At 39.0% G+C, this 23,486-nt stretch overlaps 1 protein-coding gene across 1 annotated transcript in view; it reads right to left on the bottom strand.

Annotated features, from left to right (window-relative positions):
* Positions 1–3,680: 3,680 nt before the first annotated feature.
* LOC307268741 (CUGBP Elav-like family member 2) overlaps positions 3,681–23,486 on the bottom strand; it is a gene marked incomplete at its 5' end in the record, with an annotated part of 24,845 nt that continues 5,039 nt past the window's right edge. Inside the window, 5 exons of the mRNA XM_080051488.1 lie at positions 3,681–3,846; positions 6,565–6,734; positions 9,051–9,194; positions 13,461–13,640; positions 17,284–17,394. Coding sequence (XP_079907614.1) covers positions 6,607–6,734; positions 9,051–9,194; positions 13,461–13,640; positions 17,284–17,394 — 563 coding nt within the window. The 3' untranslated portion in view covers positions 3,681–3,846; positions 6,565–6,606. The remainder of the gene's footprint in view (positions 3,847–6,564; positions 6,735–9,050; positions 9,195–13,460; positions 13,641–17,283; positions 17,395–23,486) is intronic.

Genomic DNA, 23,486 nt, shown 5'->3' with positions numbered 1-23,486 from the left:
GAGTAATCAGATAAGTCAGAGGGTAAATGAAAGCGGTAGTGCCTTCATATTGTTTTTTTTTGCGAGTGCAGTCGGATGGAGATGGACAGACGGGCTTGATCTGACCTCTTAAACAAGCGCTTTATTTCCCCTGGCGCTTTCTGCAATAATACGCCTCTGTCCACACATACAGACCCCTGTTTTTTAATAACCCTGGTTACCGTGGGAGACAACCTGGTTACCCCTGACAACAACAACCACACTGAGAGCGGAATCCTCAACTGTTGAAAAAATAAATAAATAAAATAAAATAAAAAAAAAAATTTTGGGCAATTGTCTGCACTCGATTTCTTCAGTTTTTGAGGCTAAAAATAAAACAATTAAGTTTAAAGGCCCTGGCAACCCAAATTCACTAAATAAATCCTTGTAACTATGTTATTTGGGGGGGTAAACTGAATGCTTATATGTAATTGAAAGGAGTTTGGAATATCTGTCAACCCCCCGCAAAAAGTGGACCATTTGAAAAATCCTGATTCGAATGTTGCATTAGAACTCTATGTTCACGCGTCACACGATTCAGGAAAACGGTCTATTGAGCCAACGTTGTTAATTCTAGGTTTTAAGCCTCAAAACTAAAAAAAATATAGCTAAGACATTTACCTTAAAAATGTGAGTTATCCTATCCTAACTTTTAAAATTGTATCAACCGTTGCTAGGGGAAAAAAAAAAAAATATCGGCCATTTTTTTTAGCCTCTCCGCTTCCACTCTTAAAAAATGGCGGAATATTGTAAATATCTTAAATATCAAAAGAACCCTGACTGACTCGGACAAGTGGGGAAGATTTGAAACTGTAGACAAAAGTGAATCCAGGCTTGGCACACATCAACTGACTGACGTATAATAACTGGTATAAACACTACGACGCTCCCTGTTTTTAAGGCGACCGGTGAGCTTCTGTAGAAAATAATGCTGCCTATTTTAATGCATTTTTTTTGTTTTTTTTTTGCAGAGCGTAAACTAGGCTTTCCAGGGAGCGTGAGAGGAGGGGTGGGGTGGGGGGGAGGGTGTGTGTTTGTGTGGGGTGGGGGTGGGGGGGGCAAGTTAGAATAGACTGACAACACTGTGCCATTGTAAACGGATGTCACTTACACACTTTGGCATCTAAACAGGGATATTTTTTTGGCCCACAAGACTTTACACGTAATGGATTAAGTCTTATATAACCACTTAAAAAATAATGCACCGGGCCGTCTAACAATTCTCTTTTGACAATAGTGGAGATGTGTGCTTTCTTCCTCAAAAGATTTGAGGGCCTTTTTTTGAGAACAAGTGCGTCTTGCCTTTCGCTTACATCATAAAAGCAAGCACGGCTAGAGCTCAGAATATGTTTTGAACCCTGACAAAAAAGGTACAAGATGATTTTGGAAGAAATAAGGCTTCGCGTATGACTTTCACCTCAATTTTGAGTGTGGTAGCGTGCGAGAAAAAATATTAAAAAACAATACAAGCTAAAGCGTGACGTGTGTGTGTGTGTGTGTGTGTGTGAGAGAGAGCGAAAGAGAATAAGAGTGCAAAGATTTGTGATAAGGCTTTGATGAGTAAAACTGCTGTACAATGGCTAAAGATATCAGTGCGCGATTCTTCCGTGCATGCATGTGTGTGTGTGTGTGTGTGTGTGTTTGTTTAAAGTGTGTGTGGGGCCGCGGGCGTTTCGCTGTGGAGAATTTTTCACACTCAGGGGCTCTCAAGCACATAGAAAGTAAACTGTGAGGTCTGCAACAAGTATGTGTGTGTGTGTGTGTGTCCGTGTGTGCGTGTATATAGATATATTTATATATATATGACACATGGGCACCCATTTTTTTTTTGTCCTTTTTTCAGATTTTTTTTCTCTTGTTTTTTTTTGACATCGAAAAAAAAAGCAAACATGACATTATTCAGGCAACAAGACCACAGAAACAGAATAGCAAGTTTAACAAACTCCTTTTTAAATCTATATATTTTTTTTAACTTTAAATAGGGATCCATACAAAACACTTATAATAAAATACCCATGTTATCAAATAATTTTTCACAAGTAATACACTGACGCGCTAGGCAGGGAAGTACCGTTCAGAATTTGGCACTAACAGACTCATACACTGATCTCGTCTTTTTTACCATTATAAGACATTTTTGCGGAAACAACAAAAACACATCTAAATATCGTTTCCCCCACAACGAGAGAAATAAAATAATAATGACATTGATGCTTCACAAGCTTGACATTATATATATATATATAGATATATTTATATTTATATATATTTTTTAGGAATTTTTCATATATAGCTAATTAACCAACAAGAAATTTTAGCAAATCGGGACTCCTTAAAAAAAAAAATAATAAAAAAAAAAATTAATGAAAAAATTAAATTTTTTAAAATCCCAACAAAGTAACTACTATAAGTAATATGAAAAGGCTTTTGTCTATTGTTCAAGTAAACTGATTTTTTTTTTAGTCTTGAAAAACATGATAACATTTAAGACCGTTAGACTTGTGTGTTTTGAAACCACAACTTAACTCACAAAAAAGCACCGACGTTAACGCAGGTTTTACAGGTATCTTAGTATTTCGTTTTTTTTTGTTTGTTTTTGTTTTGTTGTTTTGTGTCCTCTATACATTTAAACAGTAGAAAATATAGGTCATTTCATCATGTGCATTTTAAACCACGGATTGTCTATCTGAGTCAGTTTTTCAGCAAAAAAGTTGACACAAGTAGGTAGCATTTTTTTTTTGTAATCTCCCACCCACTCTCCCAAAACAGGGTAAAATGTCATTTTTTTCATTTATTTTTTTTAGCTTTAAACTACTCTAGAAAAAAGTGGTTCTATATATAGACTTTGAATGAGAAACAGAGCCACGTTAAAATGGCCTTATCAAAAAACTTTACACTGCCTGAAAAATGTAAAAACCATTGGAGAGCTCTGAGAGAGAGAGAGAGAGATAGTCTAATATATTGATCAGACAGACAGACAGTTTTTTTTCTCTTTTTTTTACTCAAAAAACTGTTTTGGAAGTAGTCTTATTTCTCAAGAGAAATTGGCGCAAATTGAGCTTCTAGCGCCTACGGTTTTTTTTTGTGGTTAATTTCGTCGTCGGCACCAGAAGCAAAGACTTATGCGGCCAATTCCTACGTCGAACTTTCAAGTTTACTTTAAACGAAGAAAAAGAGGAAAAGAAATTGACATTAAGAAAAAAAAAATCAAGAAAAAATACTGAATGGAAATTTGCCACAGGTTGTTGTGTGTTTTTTCATATCTCCAAAAAAAAAAAAAAAAAAAAATAACAATAATAATTTTTTTTCATAAAAATCTCAGTCTTTTTTCATTGTTGTAAATGTTTTTCATATAATATGAATGCAGCTTTTATATCATTTTTCACATTGAGTCATTTGTTATCAACATCCCCCCTCCTTTCTCTCTTTAAAATCGCCTCGCTCCTTCCCTGAAACCCTCCTGGAACAAACTTAAAAAAATACACACGAAAAATGTCACATGCAAAAAAAAAAAAAAAAAAAAAAAAAATCACAATTTTTTTTTTGGCAAAATCAAAAGTCCAAAAAAAGCAAAAAGTTCAGTAGGCGTTATAGGCCGGGTTATGACCAGGTGATCTCGGAAAAGACATCAGAAAAAACAATGACAAGAAGGAGGAGGAGGACACTTTGTATATTTGGGGCAAGGAGCATTTTTTTGTTGAATAGTTTTGTATAACGTTTTTTTTTAGTTTTTGAATCGGAGGGGTAACGTAGGTAGGGGTAAGGGTTCGACGCCACGAAGACATGCTAGGCAAACGATGGAGCTAACAGGCATGGAGATGGGTTGTTCTAAAAGGGGGAAAGAAAAAACAGAGGAAGAGGAGAGAATTACACACAACACAAGAGAGCCAGACCACCACTAAAAACTAAAAACAGCATTTTTTTGTTTTTTTTCTGTGTAAACAACAACATTGAACATATAACAGCAACAACAAGAAGAATACAAACCAGCAGAACAGCAACACCACACACTGAATTCATTGGATAATTTCTAAGCTTTTGATATTGTAGTTTTTTTTAAATTACTGTAAATATTGTTTATCTATGGTCTATGCTAACAGGTGACAACACACACAGACACTCTCTGGCTCACACACACGCGCACGGACGCATGCGCACACACACACACACACACACACACACACACACAGTGAAATTGTCTTCACTGGATTTTTGAGTTTTGACGCTAAAACAATTCCAAGGAAAACTGACTACATTTGAGCTATCTAATTATATTTTGTTGAAATAACTTATCATTCATAAGTAATATAACTTAAAGTTCTTCATACTAAGATTTCCCAAAACATATTAATATATATATATATTATATAAATATATAATATATATATATATATATATATATATATATTATATATTTTGAGTTCGACACATTTAGAATTTCAAACCATAACAGTTGTGCCAACTCATTTTCTGTAAAAAAATAATACATTGCTGCAACTTTTACTGTTTGAAATTATTAGTGTGTAGAACTCCAAATTAAAAGTTACATTTACATATGAATAATAAGTTATCTCAACAAAAGCAGTTGGCTCAATTGTAGCCAGTGTTTCTCGAACTTTATATATTTTTTAAAATTTTAGATCAAAACTAAAAAATCTAGTACAGACGCTTGTCAGTTTACAGTGCACACTTATTCACACAACAGAGAAAACCCAAAGCTTCATCCATCAGAACCCAGATGGATAATTTGGGAGAAAATAGTGATGTATATTTTAGGGGAAGGATGATTTTTTTTAAATTTATAAAATTTTTAACAATTGTTTTAAAGGGTAAAGGGTAGGGGGGGGGCTACAAACAAACAAAAACATAAAACATAAACAACTAAATTGATTTAAATAAGAAAATGAACGACTGAAAAAAGGTAGAAATTCGACAAGTGAGAAAGTAGTCCCACTACAGATGGAAAGAGAGAGAGATGGATGCATGACTGGACAGCACAGAGAAATGTGTGTGTGCGTGTGTGTGTGTGTGTGTGTGTGTGTGTGTGTGTGAATATATGACACAGGGACAGAGGGGGGGAGGGGTGCATTTTGAATGGTGGCGGAGTGTGTGGTTGTGATTGTGGTTTCTGCACTGAAAAAAAAAACATTAAATAAACAACGGAGAACCCAGGTTCCACGAGACATTCTCCACACGGTTCTATACTTTACTTTAATGATGCAGTTTAACTTTATAGGATTCCAATAACTTAACAATTAGGCAATAAATAAAATTCATAATTTTTTTCTTCATCTGTGGCAGTAAAAATTGTTGTATAAAAATAGAACTGCTTTTTTTACAAATAAAATTTACAGGCCTGTGGCATCTTTTTTAAATTGTTCGACAAACATCAAGTATTTTCAGTCACCATCTTAACCCATGAACTATAATTTTTAGAATAATTTTTATTTATAATATATTTGTTATTAGCATAACCTTCATCAAATTCTGATTATCCTATTTTGAAGTTTTTTCTGCATGCTTGTTATACGATATATCCCTTTCGCAACGAAGACCAATGTGATCTGACCCAGAAAAAAATATTTACTAAATTATTAATTTTTTCGTATTCTAAGTAATAATAAAGTTCAGTATTCTTTGATAATAAATAATAAATAATAAATAAATAGAATTAGCTGAAATTCTATTTTCTTTCTGTTGGTGGACTGTTCGGTTCGGCTGTATGCTGACGACATAATGATATAAATAGGCCACTAAAGTTTTTGTGTTTTTTTGCAGCCTTTGCTCGCGGGTTGCTAGCAGGTGTTTAAGGTATTTTTTTTCCTTTTGGAGAAAGCAGCGGCGGCCTGCAACCAACACAGCAGAGGTCAAAGGTTCATCGAATGTGCATATCTGCGTTCGCGTCGAAAAATAATACTTAAAAAAAATCAATTGTGAACCGTTCGCATGGGCCTACAGTTCACATTGAAAGAGAGAGGAATTTTTTTTCTCACAAAATCATAATGGCTCCTTTGTCTTTACCTCGGTTCTGACTATAGCTAGTCCACGAGAATGTATAAATAAAATAAATTTAATAAATTCTAAACAGACTAGTCCTCAAAAATGTATAAATAAATAACTAAGAGAAAAAAATTATCGAAATAAATAAATATTTTTTTTCTAAAAAAGCTACCCAAGATAGCTACACTTCCTTCCATTGTTAAAAAATAAATAAAAATTCAAATAAATTGCACAAAGTAATGGCGGTAATGGAAGCGTTCATGTGTGTAAGAAAAAAATTATTAGAATAAATAATAACACTTGAAAAAAAAAGCTCTTTAAAAAAAAATGCAAAGAAAAAAAAAATTACCAAAAAACAAGGCGTGTGTGTCTCCCTTGAGGATAGGTCATATATCCCTCTCATCAACCCCCCCACCCCATCCCCACTATATAAACAATACCTGTATTCTGAAATCGTGGCTCGATTTGATGTATTTTTTGTCATTTTCATATTTTAGTAGGTAGTAGGGTGAGGGTAGTTTTTTGAGGGGACTTTTTTGGACTTACCCTATCAGTGCTAACATGGGGAGGATTGACCCTAGTCTAGTATCAGTACGGTTTGCTGTCGTTCTTGGAGCGTTTGAGTTGAACCTTCAGGCGCTTCATGCCGATCTGGAAGCCGTTCATGGCCTGGATCGCTGCCTGGGCCGACACCGGGTTATCGTAGCTCACGAAACCTGAGGGAAAATGTAGAAAAAGTGTTTGAGTTTGTGAAAAAAAAAGGTTAAAGGAGATGTACTGCATATAATTTTGACAACTGGGGTTTGTAGCTGACAAAGCCTAAGGAAAGAAAAATGGTTTGTATGCTTTTCTAAAGTATGGGTGTGGGTTTCTTCAATAGCTTCTAATTCATCCGACCCAGTGTCTCCAAATTATTTGTTCACAAAAAATTCCTCCGATTTAGCCTCTTAATTTTCCTCTCAAAGTGCACCAGATTCATGCATTTCACTTTAAAAGGGTAAAAAAAAAAATCTCCAGGGGGGGTGGGAGGGGTGGTTCGGGATCATGGCTGACTACAATTTTACCCTGCTGGACATTAGCGGCACTTATAAAAAACTGGGTGTGTAACATTGGAGAGGGCCCCCTAATCAAATTCTGCTTAGTGCCCCATGAAGGCTTGGGCCGGCACTGCATGGATGGAGTATTTAACAAGGGCAGTACACAGACAATTGGTTGCTTCTCTCTTAACCATTGTATTGTTTACTTTCTCTAACAAATTAATCCCATTCTCCCTCGGCTCATTATATAAAATACTTCACCGCCTCAGAATTAATGTTTAATAATAAAAACTGATGTTAAAACAGTAAACACTGGGGCCAGGCACTCTCACTCTCACTCTCGTTTTTCTGCTGAGTCCAGAGATGTGATTTTTGCTTGGATTACATTTAACATCTACATGAAAACGCGCAGCTACGCCCCAACGGTACAACACACTAAGAACAGATTAAACTTTAATGACTCCCACAGGAGGACTGGGGTTGTTATTTGCTTCATCGACAAAGTAATGAAAAAATAATGAAAGAATTGAGTAAATATAATAGTAGAACAAATACAGAGGAGTGTAGTGATTATGAGTTTGCTGAATATGGGCACTAAGACCTTACTCTTTTTTTTACTTTAGTATTACCATGTAAACATCTGGTCATTTATCAAATTCCTTCGTGATTTTCTCTACTTATGACATCTATTGCAGCATGTCCGTCCTGGGAGAGGGATCCCTTACTCTCTCGACTCTCCCTGAGATTTCTTCAATTTGTTTTATTCCCGGTAAAGGGTTTTTACTGGGAGTTTTTTCTCAGCCGAGCTAAGGGTGTAAGGGCAGGGTGTCATATTGTATCATATATCATATTGTATGAAATGTAAAGCCCACTGAGACAAATGTACTTGTGATTTTGGGCTATACAAATAAAACTGATTTGATTTGATTTGATTACTCTGTGTACAAAGGCTGTGTTGTAAAAGCCCTACTAACGTCCTCCCTCCTACATACTCAACATGTATATACTGCATACTGTCTACTAAACGATCCATTGTGTATGCAAGGTTTGTCGGACTGTTTACACTGAAGTATACAGAAGCAATAAAGATTTTTTTTTTAAAACCTTCCTTGTCGTTTGAAAAGACTAAATGCATTGTGGGGCGGTTGAGTAGGAAAAGTAACCTATCGATCCATACACAAAATCCTCCCGGAAGTTTTTTATGTCAACCTAGATGAATGTTATGCAAAATGATAACGTCTAAGGTCCATTTAATACATTCCAACCTGGATTTGAAGGTTGCCTTTTTTTTCGTGGTTGCTCTATTTCTTTCTAGGAGTCACTCGCTGTCCTAGATCAGGGGTGGATCCCTCTTTGTCAGGGCAACAAAGCTTGTCCCACTTTAATGGATTATTTTAAACTATTTTAGAACGAATTTAGAGGACAGAACTGGTGTGTCCTTTAAAGGCCTAGATTTCACCCAACCCTTTTTGAGACTGACTGCGTTTACCTGCACAGCAATAGTCAGATTTTAACCCGGTAAGATCATATTCCAAATAAGACTTTGCCATGTAAACAGCATTTCTGCTCACCTTACTCAGAATAATGGGTAACACTTTACAACAAGGGTACATTAATTTACTATAAGTTTATGGCTTAGTAAATACATACTAAACATAAACTCATCATTAGGTAACCATTCTGTCATGTCACCATGTCATTCTCCTCTCATTTACCCTGTCTCTCCAAAACAACTGTCTAATAAAGCAAAAAATTATCTTAAAAAAAACAACAAAAAAAGAAAAAAATGTACTGCCACAATCAATGACTCCACCTTTAAGTACTAAACCTGTACACAGCTAGCAAAGAAAAATAGCATTATAACAGCATGCATTTCCCCTTTTTATCAAGAGCAACCACTAAGGGCACATTTATACTGGTACCTTACCAAAATAAAGCAAACAATTATCTTAAAAAAACAACAATAAAAAACAATAATCTTTACTGCCACCTTACCGAAGCACTTGCTCAGGTTTGTCTGTTTGTCGATGAAGACTTTGGCGGAGACGACGTTTCCGAAAGGCATGAACATCTGTAGGATGTCCTGGTCTCCGAACTCCTGGGGCAGGTGGTAGATGAAGAGGTTCGCACCTTCGGGACCTGCTGGGGCCACACACAGAGGAACGGGCGTGTGAGGGCACAGTCGCTGGGTCCAGTCAATATAATAATAATTAAATTACGTTTTTTATAATTATTATTTTTTTCTAAATGTATTTGTATTTTTAATTTAATTATTTTATTTTAAAAAATGTATATATTTATTATTGTTTTTAATTATTATTTTTATGTATCTATCTATCTATATATATATTTATTTAAATTATATTTCATAATTCTTAGTATTATTATATGCATTTATTTATTAAAGCCCCTGTAAGACAAACACCTGGACACAACATCCTTCCAACTATGTTATTTGGGGAGTTGGCTGCATGATGGTAAAGCATCTGAAAAGAGTTTAGATAGTGAAAAAGCTGTTTTTTTAACTAAGTTTTATAATATTTCTGAACATTTTTTTTCAATCAAATTGTTATACAAGCTTATTAAGACACCCAACTATGATATACTATATTGATTTAGACTATATTGCACCAGTTTTCCAGGGGCTTTAAGTGGAGGGGGCTCTGCATTGTAGCAACCACGCTGTCGTCATAGGAACACAGCTGAACGCACACACACACACACACACAGCACTTTAGCACAATATCACATGACCTTCAGGCTGCTACTGCCATTAAACAAGATTCTCCAATTGTATTGAAACGTTAAACAAAGATAAAAGCTTTTTGGTTTTCCATTGAATAATTGTATTTCGGCGGGAACAAAAGCTGTTCCCCTATTTTTCTATTCATCCATTCATTTAGCTGTGTGTTGTCCCAGCTACCTTTTTAAGAGGGGTCAGCTAACACCCCCATACACGCCCCCATTCTATCGAAAAACGTCCAAAATAAGCCCGCTAGATTAGACCTCTCCAAATCATTAAATATGCTCCATTCTATCCAGATATTTGCAATGTTTTTTCTGCGTCCTCTAAAGGGTTTTGAACTCCCGGATGTATTGTGAATTATCTATTCAAATTTGTTGGACAGATAAATAGTATGTGGCTCTATTCATTTCACTAAATATATGATTGTCTGATGTGTATTCAACATTAACGGTGTTTTTATATTCATCAACAACAATTTTGGTATTCAAACATTAATCTTTTAGTAAAATGTGACATTAACCTGCCAGGCTCTGTCTGAATGTGACCCCTTTTGCACAAGCACTGATATGGAGTTTTTTGCATTTTCTGCTCCATAATGTAATGTAGAAATTAGTGGTGGGCCGTTATCGGCGTTAACGTGCTGCGTTAACGCAAGACTCTTATCGGCGATAAAAAAAAATATCGCCGTTAATCTCTTATTCCACCTCCTGTTCGGCTCAGGGGAGATAATAATAGCCGGGGGCCGTTGTTGACACTTGAGGAGCCTTTATTCTCTCACACACCCGCCGCTCTCTCTCTCCATCACTTGCCCACGACACAATCGGGTATTGGAACGCAGGGTGGGTGTGTGTGGCCACCGGTCGCCACGTGACTATAAGTTTCCAAGTTTTAAACACTTCTATCTCTTCAACGTCAACGTCACCGTACCCGAATCCTAAATATCCCCATAGCAGACGCTATATTTCATCGGGGGGGAAACTTTGTTTTGCGCCACAGTTCGGCCGTAATGCTGCTGCACACACACACAGACACAGGCGCACACACACACGCTGCATGACAGAGACGAGGGGCGCTACCAAAAAGACGAGAGGAGCGCAGGGTTCTCAACCCTCACGCAATGAGAGTGAGACACACGCATTTCAGGCAATTCACACGCTCCACGCCACACCTTGCATTTCTCACGCAAATTATAACTCTGCCAAACTATTTTTTTTATATATATATAGCTTCGATAAATCCTGGCCGTCACCACCATCACCTAGTGTTGCCACCCGTCCCGTTTTTCCCGAAATTGTTCTCTTTTTTCACCAGCTGTCCCGGGGAAAGAAAAATCTCTCCCGGGACACAATTTGTCCTGTTTTTTGGGGAAAAACTAATTTGATTTCCTTCGTTCAGTAGTTAAGGCCGTTTCACACGGGCCGAGGAGTTTGTTGCGCCCACTAATACACTCTCAATGGAGAGGCGAGCGGGCAGAGAGAAGCCGCAGCATTTCGTCAGGCGGCACGACAAGCGTGCAGGGGCGGTCTTAACGATCTCGGGGCCCGTTTCAAGACCCTGTGTGGGGCCCCCCACATTTTTTTTTTCTATGAATAATGCTTGTGCATGCTCCCCGCAAAAATAAAAAAAAGATTGTGGAAACTAGTTGGTTCATAGATGGATTATGAGATAATAGGCCCAGACTCTTAAACTCTGCAACTGTAAAAACATTTCAGAAGATTGGTCTGCAGACCCATGTTATATGTGTCTTGCTTTTCTATTTTTCACCTACTAGTTGAGGGGCCAAGTTGGTTTTAGTGCTCCCACATTCAAATGCGGACGCCGAAATAGTCTTCTCCATGGTTGGTCTTAACAAGACCAGCACCAGAAACAGACTAGCCCTAGAAGGAACATTGTCGTCCATTATGATGGTCAAAATGGCTGGTGTGGAGCCACAGTGCTTCAAGTGGGAGCCAGAAAACCCCTATCCCGAAGGCCTCAAAATCTGCCACTCGAAGCTACAACAGCGAGCATCAGTAATATCCAGTATCCATATTTGCTGAACTGAACTAAGAGTTTTACTGAAATAACTACCCCGAAGAACTACCCTAGGCCTACACCCATCTCACTAGTCTGGCATTTGGTATTAATCCTGTTATACTTTCATCATAAAATTACAACAATAGGCTATATTATATTTTACCTAAAACAAATAAATTATACTGAACTGAACTTGTGTTAAAAACACACAATAAAATTTCACTCGCGCGCTTCGCGCGCTCGCATGGGAAATCCGCTTCTGTCTCACTCTAAACAATTTCCAAAAGTTGAGAACCCTGGGAGCGGTTGGAGCAGTTGGAGCGTTTAGAGACACATGCGTGCACATTTATTTACATAAAATCGCAATCGCAGTCATTTGTGCAGTTATGTAAAATGTTTCACTAAGGAAAATTACAGAAAAAGTAACGCACAGTGACTTTGATGAGTAACTTTAATCTGATTACTGGTTTGGAGATAGTAACGCGTTAGATTACTTACTGAAAAAAGAGGTCCGATGCCGGTAACGCGTTACTAAGTAACATCTTGTTGAACATTATTTATTTTCATCACCAATTATCATAGTAGAACAGCTTCCTCAAGCAGTTTGTGATGCATGTTGGAAACAGGAGATGAGCCACTGGTCTGATGCGCCACCTGGCTTGAGAAACACGTTCTCAAAGACTTACTTTGAGTCATTATTTAGGAGCACAAAGACTTACTTTGAGTCATTATTTAGGAGCACACACATATTATGAATGAATTCAAATGAGCCATTTTAATCTAGATTAATCTAGATTAATTCCAAAATTAATCTAGATTAAAAAAATTAATCTATGCCCACCTCTAGTAGAAATACAATGAACTGTGCATCACAAAATATATTGATAATATTCATAAAGAAAGGGTCTAAAAACATTTTGAGGAACGTAATTTGGTGAGAAAATGCACAGAACTTTCTGTTTAGTTTGCAAAAGTACTTTGTATAGTTTGATAATTGTAGTTACTTATTATATAGAGTTTCTCAGAAAGTTTTTTTTTAACCTTTATTTCTACAGGTAAATCCCATTGAGTCCGAAGACTCTTTTGCAAGGGAGACCTGTTTTCCTTTCCCACGTTACCATTCACACACACATTCATACACCGATAGCAGGCTAACTATCGACATTCACACGAGGCAAGGTGGGTGAAGTGTCTTGCCCAAGGACACAACAACTATGACACAGGTGGCAGGGCGGGGATCGAACCTCCAACCCTTTGATCATCGGCCGACCCGCTCTACCAACTGAGCCACAGTCGCCCCTAAACAGTTTTAACACTGTTTTGAATCTACATTTTGACCGACTTGGTTTTGTCTGTTTTCTGTGTGACTGAGAATTACTTTTAAACAAATTTGTAGAACTAGAAACCTGAATAGATAAATTTTTTATTACATATTAATTATAAGTTACCTCAACAAATGTAGGTAATTTTCCCTAAAACTTAAATCATTTTAGTTGATTTCCAAACTTGAAAATTTGAGTTTGAACTTTTTAATTTTAACTTATTTTTTATTTTTATTTATTTAATTCCAGGCTAAACAAATGCTAAATAAACACCAAAACCCCACGAATAATACACAACAGACTGGGGGCTACTATACTGACCCTCTTTCTGGCTACCTGCGGCCCCCTGCTGCTGTAGAAGTGACTGGCTGTAGAGCGTCGGTAGGGCGGCCGCTGCGTACTGTTGGATCCCTGAGTAGGCCTGCGTCAGTGCGTCCATGGTTCCCGCCGTCCCGTTGCTAAGAGACGCGCCTCCCAACCCGCCGTTTAGCGCCGCCATACCTGAGAGCATTTGAGCAACTTTACATAAAACCCAACAATAAAACAAAAACAAAAAGAAAAAAAGTGCACTTACTCGTTAAGCGCTCCCAGTTAGTGACGGTTGTGTTTCAAACCACACGTACATACAGGCAAACAGGCACACACAGAAACACACACATAAAGACACACACATATACATACACATAAAGAGACCACTCACACACACACACACACACACACACACACACACACACACACACACACACACACACACACACACACAGACAAATACACAAAAGACACATCGAGATTGTGTGTGCACACGAAACACGACAGCCACGATGCCAGGGGTCAGCCCTATGTTCCCTAATCTCTATATGAAATACTCGCCCCACCAAAATAAGGCCGATCTTCCTTAATTATTTAGTTTGCTAGATGCTTCTGAGTGTATGTGTTTATGACTTAAAAACAAGAAGGGAAAAATAAATTACTCAATTTTCCTTCCTTAAAGGGACACTGTGTAACATTTTAAGTAATGTATTAGCTAAAATCAATATCCTCATTCATAAATATGTCCTCATTGGTGTAAAATCACCTCTGCCAATAATCTGAATTATCCTCCTGAGCGGAGAATTACAAATATTAATATTACATTTTGTCCATTGAGCGGCCAAAGTTGTATGGAGGAATCCATGTTGGTTGGAATGTCATCAGGTGCATTGTTTAAAATTTAGAATTGTTCTTGTCCTTGAAGGCCACTGTAGCTTCTGTTATTATTCAAAAGGGTTGGGGTTACCCAGGGAGCGTTGCATTCTAGAACTTTGTAGAACTTTTTTGATGATGTCATATTACACAGTGTCCCAATTATTTTACTTCATCAATAATCTGAGGGAACAAAGGGCTGAGAGATCATTGATCCCCGACGTCGTAGCACAGGACACACACAGTATACTTTTTATTACAGTTAAGTTCAGTATGATGTGTGAGCTGATGAGACACACACACACACACACACACACACACACACACACACACACACACACACACACACACACACACACACACACACATGCCGCCAATGATGTATGGACGCACACATAAAACACACTAAAGACAAAACATTACACCATTCAAAGTTCCCTGCTCTCCTGATACGTTCAAAGTAATGTTAAAAAAGTATTCCATTGTTTTTTGAAGGAGTAGGTATGTAACTGTTTAGTCTGTCAACGGATTGATAAATCAGTCTGTCTGTCTGTCTGTGTCTCTCTCTGTCTGTCTGTGTGTGTGTGTGTGTGTGTGTGTGTGTGTGTGTCTGTCTGTCTGTCTGTCCGTCCGTCTGTCTCTCTCTGTCTATCTGTGTGTGTGTGTGTGTGTGTCTGTCTGTCTGTCTGCCTGCCTGCCTCTCAATCTGTCTGTCTGCGTCTGTCTGTCTGTCTGTCTGTCTGTCTGTCTGTCTGTCTGTCTGCCTGCCTGCCTGTCTGTCTGTCTGTCTGCCTGCCTGTCTGTCTGTCTGTCTGTCTGTCTGTCTCTGTGTGTGTGGTCTAAAAGAGTGATCGCACACAGCAGTAACAGTCATTAGCAACTTGTAGCGGCTTAACACAGAGGCAATAGGGCAGCTTGTCTGAGAGGGTCTGACATTGGTCACACACACACACACACACACACACACACACACACACACACACACACACACACACACACACACACACACACACACACACAGCCAAATAAATTATCACCGGATTATAGGTCAGTCATTTATTCAGGAATAATTGCACCGTTGACCTTTGCAATTCAATTAAGGGCCCAAGATGTGTTCAAATGAGGTTTGGGGCCACTCTGTGTGTGTGTGTGTGTGTGTGTGTGTGTGTGTGTGTGTGTGTGTGTGTGTGTGTGTGTGTGTGTGTGTGTGTGCGTGTGTGTGTGTCTGTGTGGGGGGGAGGTATGGGAGGGGGTCTAAAATGAGAAAAAAAAAGAAAGGGTAAGTCTGGCCGAAATGCCACGCAAAAACCAAAGCGAACCAATTCTTTTTGAAATGACGAAATTGTGTGTGTGTGTGTGTGTGCGTGTGTGTGTGTGTGTGTGTGTGTGCGTGTCTGTGTGTGTGTGTGTGTTCCTATACCTGTGTGTGGACGCGTATATGATTTATACATCGGATACATCTAGTCTAGCCCAAGATCGGTAAAGGTCAGAGGAGAATAATGTGGCTGTCGGTCCAGGATCTGTGTGTGTGTGTGTGTGTGTGTGTGTGTGTGTGTGTGTGTGTTTGTTCGTGTGTGTGTGTTCGTGTGTGTGTGTGTGTGTGTGTCTGTCTGTCAATGTGTGTGTTTGTGTGTGTGTATAGGATCTTTGCTGTAATAGCCACGATGATTAAGATCCCAGGCCTGTCTCCCTAGAGGTCAAAGGCAGGACACACACACACACACACACACACACACACACACACACACACACACACACACACACACACACACACACACACACACACACACACACACACGTGATTCGATAGGCCCACGGCAACGGACCGCATATGGACGCGGATGTATCTTCCTTAGATCAACTTGTACTTTCAAGGGAATCTTTACAACATACAAGAGCTTATTTGGACTGTACATAAAGACCCTTTCACACTGCTGGCCAAAAACTACACGCCTATTTGGGTGTGAAAAAGGGTATATGAATGCACTAGATACTGGAGACCAAACTAGCTATTTTTTGGGGGCAGGAGAATTGAGCAAACTCTTAATTTATTGACCAATACAACAAAAACGACACAACGTAAGAAACAAATACAACATGGTACACACACACACACACACACACACACACACACACACACACACACACACACACACACACACACACACACACACACACACACACACACACACACACACACACACACACTGAAGCGTAACCCAGGACACAACCAGGAAGCGGATGAAGAGAATGGAGGGATGAATGGATGGAGCATTGAAAGAGTGAAGACATTGTTTATCATCAACTGACACTGAGACACAGAGAGAGACGACTAAACTCCAGAGGGAAGTTTATTGTGCTTTTGTCCTTAAATATAGAAATTATTTACCAATTATCTAGGCTTTCCTGAATGTAAGATTACATTTTTGTTCAGCCTTTCTCTTACTTAATCTGTTATTTCAGTAAAATATGGACTAAAGGGGGGGAGGGGGCGCCCGTGGCACAGTGGGCAAGGCCCTGCAGCAGACCCGGGTTTGAATCCCGCCCGGGTCCGTTCTGGGCGTGTCTTCCCCTCTTTGCCCCATTTCAACTCTGTTTCCAAAAATCTGTCTAATAGAGCAAGAATGCCAAAAAATATCTTAAAAAAAATAAATAAAAAATCACTAAACAAAGTAAATTATTATTATATACCGCTCTGGAAAAAATGAAGAGACCAGTCTGGATTTTTCTTAAATCTTCATCTCTACAAACTGCTCTTAATAATGACAATTTTTTGGGGGAATTTGGTAGAAATGTTGTCAGTAGTTTATATTATAAAACCAAAATGTTCATTCTACTCAAACATATGCCTATAAATGAGTAAAACGAGAGACACTGAACATTTGGAGTGGTCTCTTAATATATATATATGGAGGTGAATTGAGTGATGACATAATGGCTGAATACTCACTGTTGATGCTACCTGCTAGTGCGTTGATGTTGTTGAGGCCGACGGTGCCGGCTAAGCCCTGGAGGGTACCCAGGGAGGTCAGGGAATTCATGCCCATACTAGAGCCTGTTTGGCAGCCCGATGCTACGGGAAGAGGGGGGTATAGTGGGGGTGGAGGGTGGGGAGGGGGGGCAGACAGAGACAGTAAACACACACATAGACAGACAGACATAAAGAAGCATGCACACACAGACAGACGCACAGACAAACATACACACATATAGACACAAGCATACACACACGCATAGACAAAGACATACAACGGACAGACAGACAGACAGACATACAACGGACAGACAGACAGACAGACAGACAGACACACACACACACACACACACACACACACACACACACACAAACACACACACACCAAGATGGAGAGATTGAAAAGAGAAAGGAGGAAGAATGAGGACAGATGTGAAGGAGACAAAGGTACAGACATGTTATACAAGCATTTAAAGGTGCACTGTGTAACTTTATGTGTGTGCTAGAGACAAGCGACCATTTTCTAAGGTATATTCTCATAACTGAATAAACAAACTTTCCTCACAGGGAAAATGTGATCCCTGTGAACACTGTTTGAAGTTAGAAAAGCTTCCTGAAAAGTTACTGTTTCACTGTTGTTGTTGTTGTTGTTTACAGCAGCAGGGCCCACAGTTTGGTTTACAAACATATTCTAGTCTTAACGTTTGGCTCCAACCACTACACCACCAAGCTTCCTGAAAAGTTACTTAGATAACACAAGTGTTGCGTTCCGAATCGCATACTCTTTCTTTTTTCTATTCTACATACTACATCCGACGATAAAAATAATCTATTTAGGATGCAGTAGGCATACTATTGGGACATACTTTACTCTCTTATTTCATCATAACATTGCGCCTTGATCTTGCCTCTTGCTTTTATATCCGTCGCATCCCCGTTTGTTTTCATATGGAGGCTTCGTCGATGTGACGTCACTTCACGTGCGCACTGGATTGTGGGTCAGAATCGCCCCAAATAGGATGCAGTTTTCAACACTAACAATCTTGGCCGCATGAAGTAGGACATCCGGGTACTTCTAACCATCCTAAATCTGGCCACAAGAATCGGGACATCCTAAATCATTTTTCTACCATACTATATAGCAGAAAGTATGCGATTTGGAACGCAGCCAAGATTTTTTTTCAGATTTATTGAAACTTTGCTGTATGTATTCTCCCATGAAAGCATTTTGATTGTAGAGTTGAATGCTAGGAGGCCGATTGATACATCACATAATCGTGATATGCATAGACAATAGGCAGAGCCAGTATGAATAGATTAAAAAAAAAAAACTAAAATTCAAGAGAAATATGGCCTTGAAGCAAACTTTCTTTATCCAAAGTGGTCTCATTCATAGACTATTAACAATATGTCTCATTGGATTGGATGTAATAATGCATATTGACAAGTAGCACCTTTTATATAATTGATTAATCTAACAAGTGGCTGACCCTTTTTGATCTAGCATGAAAAAAAAATACTCAGCGTGCGAAATTATATGGAGATAAAAACACAATTGCAATTTTCAAAGAAGCATGTATTCACAAAAGCAGGTATATTAGAAGAGTGCTTGTGTTCAAGGTGAGGCTGCGAATTGCATTAAAGAAATACACGCACACACAAGGCACACCTGTTAAAATAAGCAGACATATGTACACAGAGGCCGGGAGCACCATCAGAAGACAGGAAATTTACGTTTTTTTTTTTTTTTTTAATTTGTGTATTTGCTTCATATTCAGCTATTTCAATTAGATCGGCTGCTGGTCATATTTTCACTAACACCATAAACACACACAATTGAAGACAGTGGACAAAAACTCACACACTCATACTAGTCAGGGGGCCAATTCTGAAAAGGGCTTCCGTTAAGACTTTTGCGGACATGTTTTGTTACAAGCTGTCACCCTATTTTTTTAGTTAGAAGACACCCATAGGTAAGATGTTAGGGTGGTTGTCAAGCTGAAAATTTATTTTTGTGACTTTTACAAGCAATTTCAGGACAATTTTTTGGTTTCCTTCTCAATACGACATGCCAACAATAAATGCTGAATATCTCCACAACCACAAGGACCATATACATAAAAATGGTATCAAATGAAAGCTAACACTCATGGGATGTCTGCTGAAGTGTCAGAATAAACATTTATTGTACAGTTTAAGAGAAAACAGAACTAGAACATGAAAAAAACTATCTCCGCCTAAAGAGAACCAGTTTTCAAAGTGAATATCAGCTTGGAAACATAACATGGTATCCCAAAACCTCTATAAATCAGTACCCCTATCTATGGGAATGAGTCATGCCAAGTTTAAAACTTGTAGGGAGAGACAGTGCAATTCTGCACAAGTTATAATACTTACATGTTCAGGCGGAAATGTAGCACACTACAGTTTATGGTGGTCTATGGTGCTATTTGACTTCATTAATGTACCAGGTTGTAACACAAATTATATTTAATTGACATACAGTATCACTATAGTTATTAATTACATCCTAAAAATTAGTTCTCTCTCACTTAGGGTTAGGGGTTAGTGACTAGTTAGTCGTAATAACTATATAATAGTCATATGGCAACGGTATGTTTTTCCCCATCCAAGCAGTGGCACTCAGGTATGCAGCCAACAGAAGGCACCCAGGGACCATGTGCTAGGTCTGAGTACTGGTCAGGGACACAAAAGAGTTTACTGTTTTGATAATTAATACCTTCCCAATAAAAACATGGATTACCCCAAGGGTGCCTGGTACTGCACTGACTTCCACTTTCCTTACATCCACATATCGTCAGCTCCGAGCACTTGGCCTGTACAGGTTCTTTGGTTAAAAGCTGGGGGACAAGCATGCCATCCTTCATGTGTCAACCACAACTGGTTGGTGAGAGCAACTGTGGATGGGTCCCTCACTAGTGACTGTTTCCACACCTTTGTTTGATAGTGGGCCCTCATGAGGTGCAGAGATAAGGCATCCTGAGTTGGTGGTAAATTATCCACATTGGCTTTCACATTCCGAAACAGGGCACAGCGAACTTCATGGATTGAAGTGCTGGTCGTTTTTGGATCATAAAGTTAGCAGACAAACTGTTCTGCTTATGATGGAATAGCTGGACTCGGTACTTCATCCTCACCAAAGTTGTGGAGAAGATGAGGGCACTGCTGGAACACTTTCACGTCCTTTTTTCCTATTCCAGTGAACTGGCTGGTAGTGTCACATCCAGTGATGGCATGACATGCCAACAGACCATTCAGAATCTCATTTGACATTTTAATACCATGCACTTTAAGGTAGCGTGGTTTCTTGGCAGTTCCTGCTTTCATCCAAATGTCTGGGCTCAGCAGGAGTGCAAACACAAGAAACAACAAGAGTAAATCTGTGTCTCTGAATGATGAGCCTTCCATACCCTTTGGTTGTGGCATCAACAGCATGTAATATGCGGGTATCTGCTTCTTCATGTGGTAGGTGGGAAACATCCATCCCAGCTGCCGTTGCCACTTTTTCAACATCATCAAATCCCCAACTTATTACAATTTCATGACCATACTGAATGACATGCATTTCAAGTTCAATTGAAAGGAATTGTGTCAGATTGGCCTTGTTTTTGTCCATTTCAATTAAACTATTCCAGTTAACTGACATATTTACATCATTACTTACAATGGTGCAAATGTTTTGCAGAGTGGTGCTGCGTTTTGCTGTGGTTCCACCCTTTATGGAGTTCTGTAGGTACTGATTGATCAAATACTAGATCCACTCTAGTAATGTTCCCATGTACACTCACCGGCCACTTTATTAGGTACAGCGGTTCATTTTCTTGTTAACACATTTATCAGCCAATCACATGGCAGAAACTCAATTTATTTAGGCATGTAGACCTGGACGGGACAACTTATTGAAGTTAAAACCGAGCAACAGAATGAGGAAGAAAGGGGTTTTAAGTGACTTTGAACATGGCAATGTTGAGGGTGCCAGAAGGGCTGTTCTGAGTATTTCAGAAACTGCTGATCTACTGGGATTTTCACTCCAAACCATCTCTAGGGTTTACAGAGAATGGTCCGAAAAAGAAAAAAATATTCAGTGAGCGGCATTTGTGTGGACGTAAAATGCCTTGTTGAAGTCAGAGGTCAGTGGATGATGGGCATACTGTTTCGAGATGATAGAAAGGCAACAGTAACTCAAATAACCACTCATTACAACCAGGGTATGCAGAATACCATCTCTGAACGCAAAACACGTCCAACTTTGAAGCAGATGGGCTACAGCAACAGAAGACCCCACCGGGTGCCACTCCTGTCAGCTGAAAACAGGAAACTGAGGCTACAATTCTCACTGGATCACCAATATTGGACAATAGAAAATTGAAAAATCATGCCTGGTCTGATGAGTCTTGATTTCAGTTGCGACATTCACATGGCAGGTTCAGAATTTGGCGTAAACAACATGAAAGAATGGATCCATCCTGCCGTGCACCATCAACCATGACATGTTCAAAGTCACCTAAACCCCCTTTCTTCCCCATTCTGATCGGTTTGACTTCAGTACATTGTCTTAACCACGTCTAAATGCCTAAATGCATTAAATTGCTGCCATGTGATTGGCTGATTAGCTTTTTGTTTATATAAGCCATTGAACAGGTGTACCTAATAAAGTGGCCGGTGAGTGTAGATTGCCAGTCACTTTCTGTATGAAAATGTCAGCATAATCCCCAAAGGTTTGTGTATTTTGAGGTTTTCCTATTGCTCTTACTAAAGCCATTCCATCAATGATAGTGCATGTTCTCACAAAAGATGGACTTAGCCCTGTCTCTTTTGCACCAGCTTGTAGTATGGTGGCTAAGTCAGCTTTGCTAGTAGGTCTGAGCACTGACTCTGTTGTGGCAAGTGAGGGGGGGATTGCACACAGTTCTTCTTGGAGAAGCCCATGTATGTTAACCTCTCTGCCACTGTGCATGGATACAATGATGCGACAGAAAATATCCCTGTCAGCCTTCACACACTTGGATTTGAGTTTTCCCAGTTTGCTATCGGTTCTGTAAAGATTTGAGAATGTTTTGAGTGTTCTCTTAGTGAGGCTGTTCTGAAAGTTTGTGTTCATTGTGCTCATTCTTTTTTTCACCAGCTCAGTTACCATTTGTTTCCCAGTCTTTGCAGTATGTGTTAGGTCATTCAGTATATCTTCTGAAGCAACATAACCGGTTGTCAAAGACACCGACTCATACATATTCTCCAGTTGGAAGACATGATATCTCTGGAATTGGTCTACAAGTTGAATGACATCATCATTATCCCTTCTGAGTCTTGATGGAAGGCAGTCTTCGTGGTTGTCTTCATCATCTTCTCCATCATGTGTCAGTCCAAACAGGGATCTAGTGTCCTGTGCTAAAGATGCACGTTCATTGTAGGTGATGGACCAACGGTTTCTAGCTGTCTCATTTCGAGTAATAACTGCCAATCCTCCAGCAACCTTTCCGGTTTTGTTGATGTGCTCAAGGCAAAGATCAAATGGCACCTTGTTGAAGCTGTGTTTGGCCTCTTTGGCTACAAAATCACCATCTAGGAAGCCCTGGTAGACCTGTGGTGCCGTCCGTGCCAGATGTTCCATGTCTGCTATGTATACAGCACACCATCTTGTGTAGTGGGTGTGATCATATGCAGCAAACCAGGGCATTATGCTCTTGAAGGCAGACATGTAAAGCTTCCAGTCACCACATCTCAGTGCCTTTGTGAATGCCAGGAGAATAGACACAAGGGTCATGTATTTTGTAGACAAATAGACCAACTTAATCTGTTGTGTGATTGTGTGATATACTCCTTTCTAAGTTTTGTTCTGACTGTTGACAACTGCTGTGATCATCTTCACTGGATCTGCTGCTTCATGCCAAATCACAGCTGTGCTGACACAACAGTGCCCCTTGTGGTGTGATATTCTTGGTATTTATTGATTATTATTTTTTAAAGATCATGCTTGCACATGAATTGGATTATATTGCACATTTGCCCCAAATTACAGGAGGTAACATGGAAGAAAGAGGAAGCACTTTGGGAAAAAATCCGCTTTTACCACTTTTAAGAATATAGTGTTAAAATGGACAAAAAAACATTTTCTCAGCTGACAACCTGGCTAGAATACATGTTTAGGGGTTAAATATTAATACTGGATAGGT

Source organism: Ammodytes marinus (assembly GCF_949987685.1).
Source record: "Ammodytes marinus genome assembly, chromosome: 22".
Classification (NCBI taxonomy): Eukaryota; Metazoa; Chordata; class Actinopteri; order Uranoscopiformes; family Ammodytidae; genus Ammodytes; species Ammodytes marinus.
This window is presented reverse-complemented; position numbering and strand designations above follow the sequence as displayed.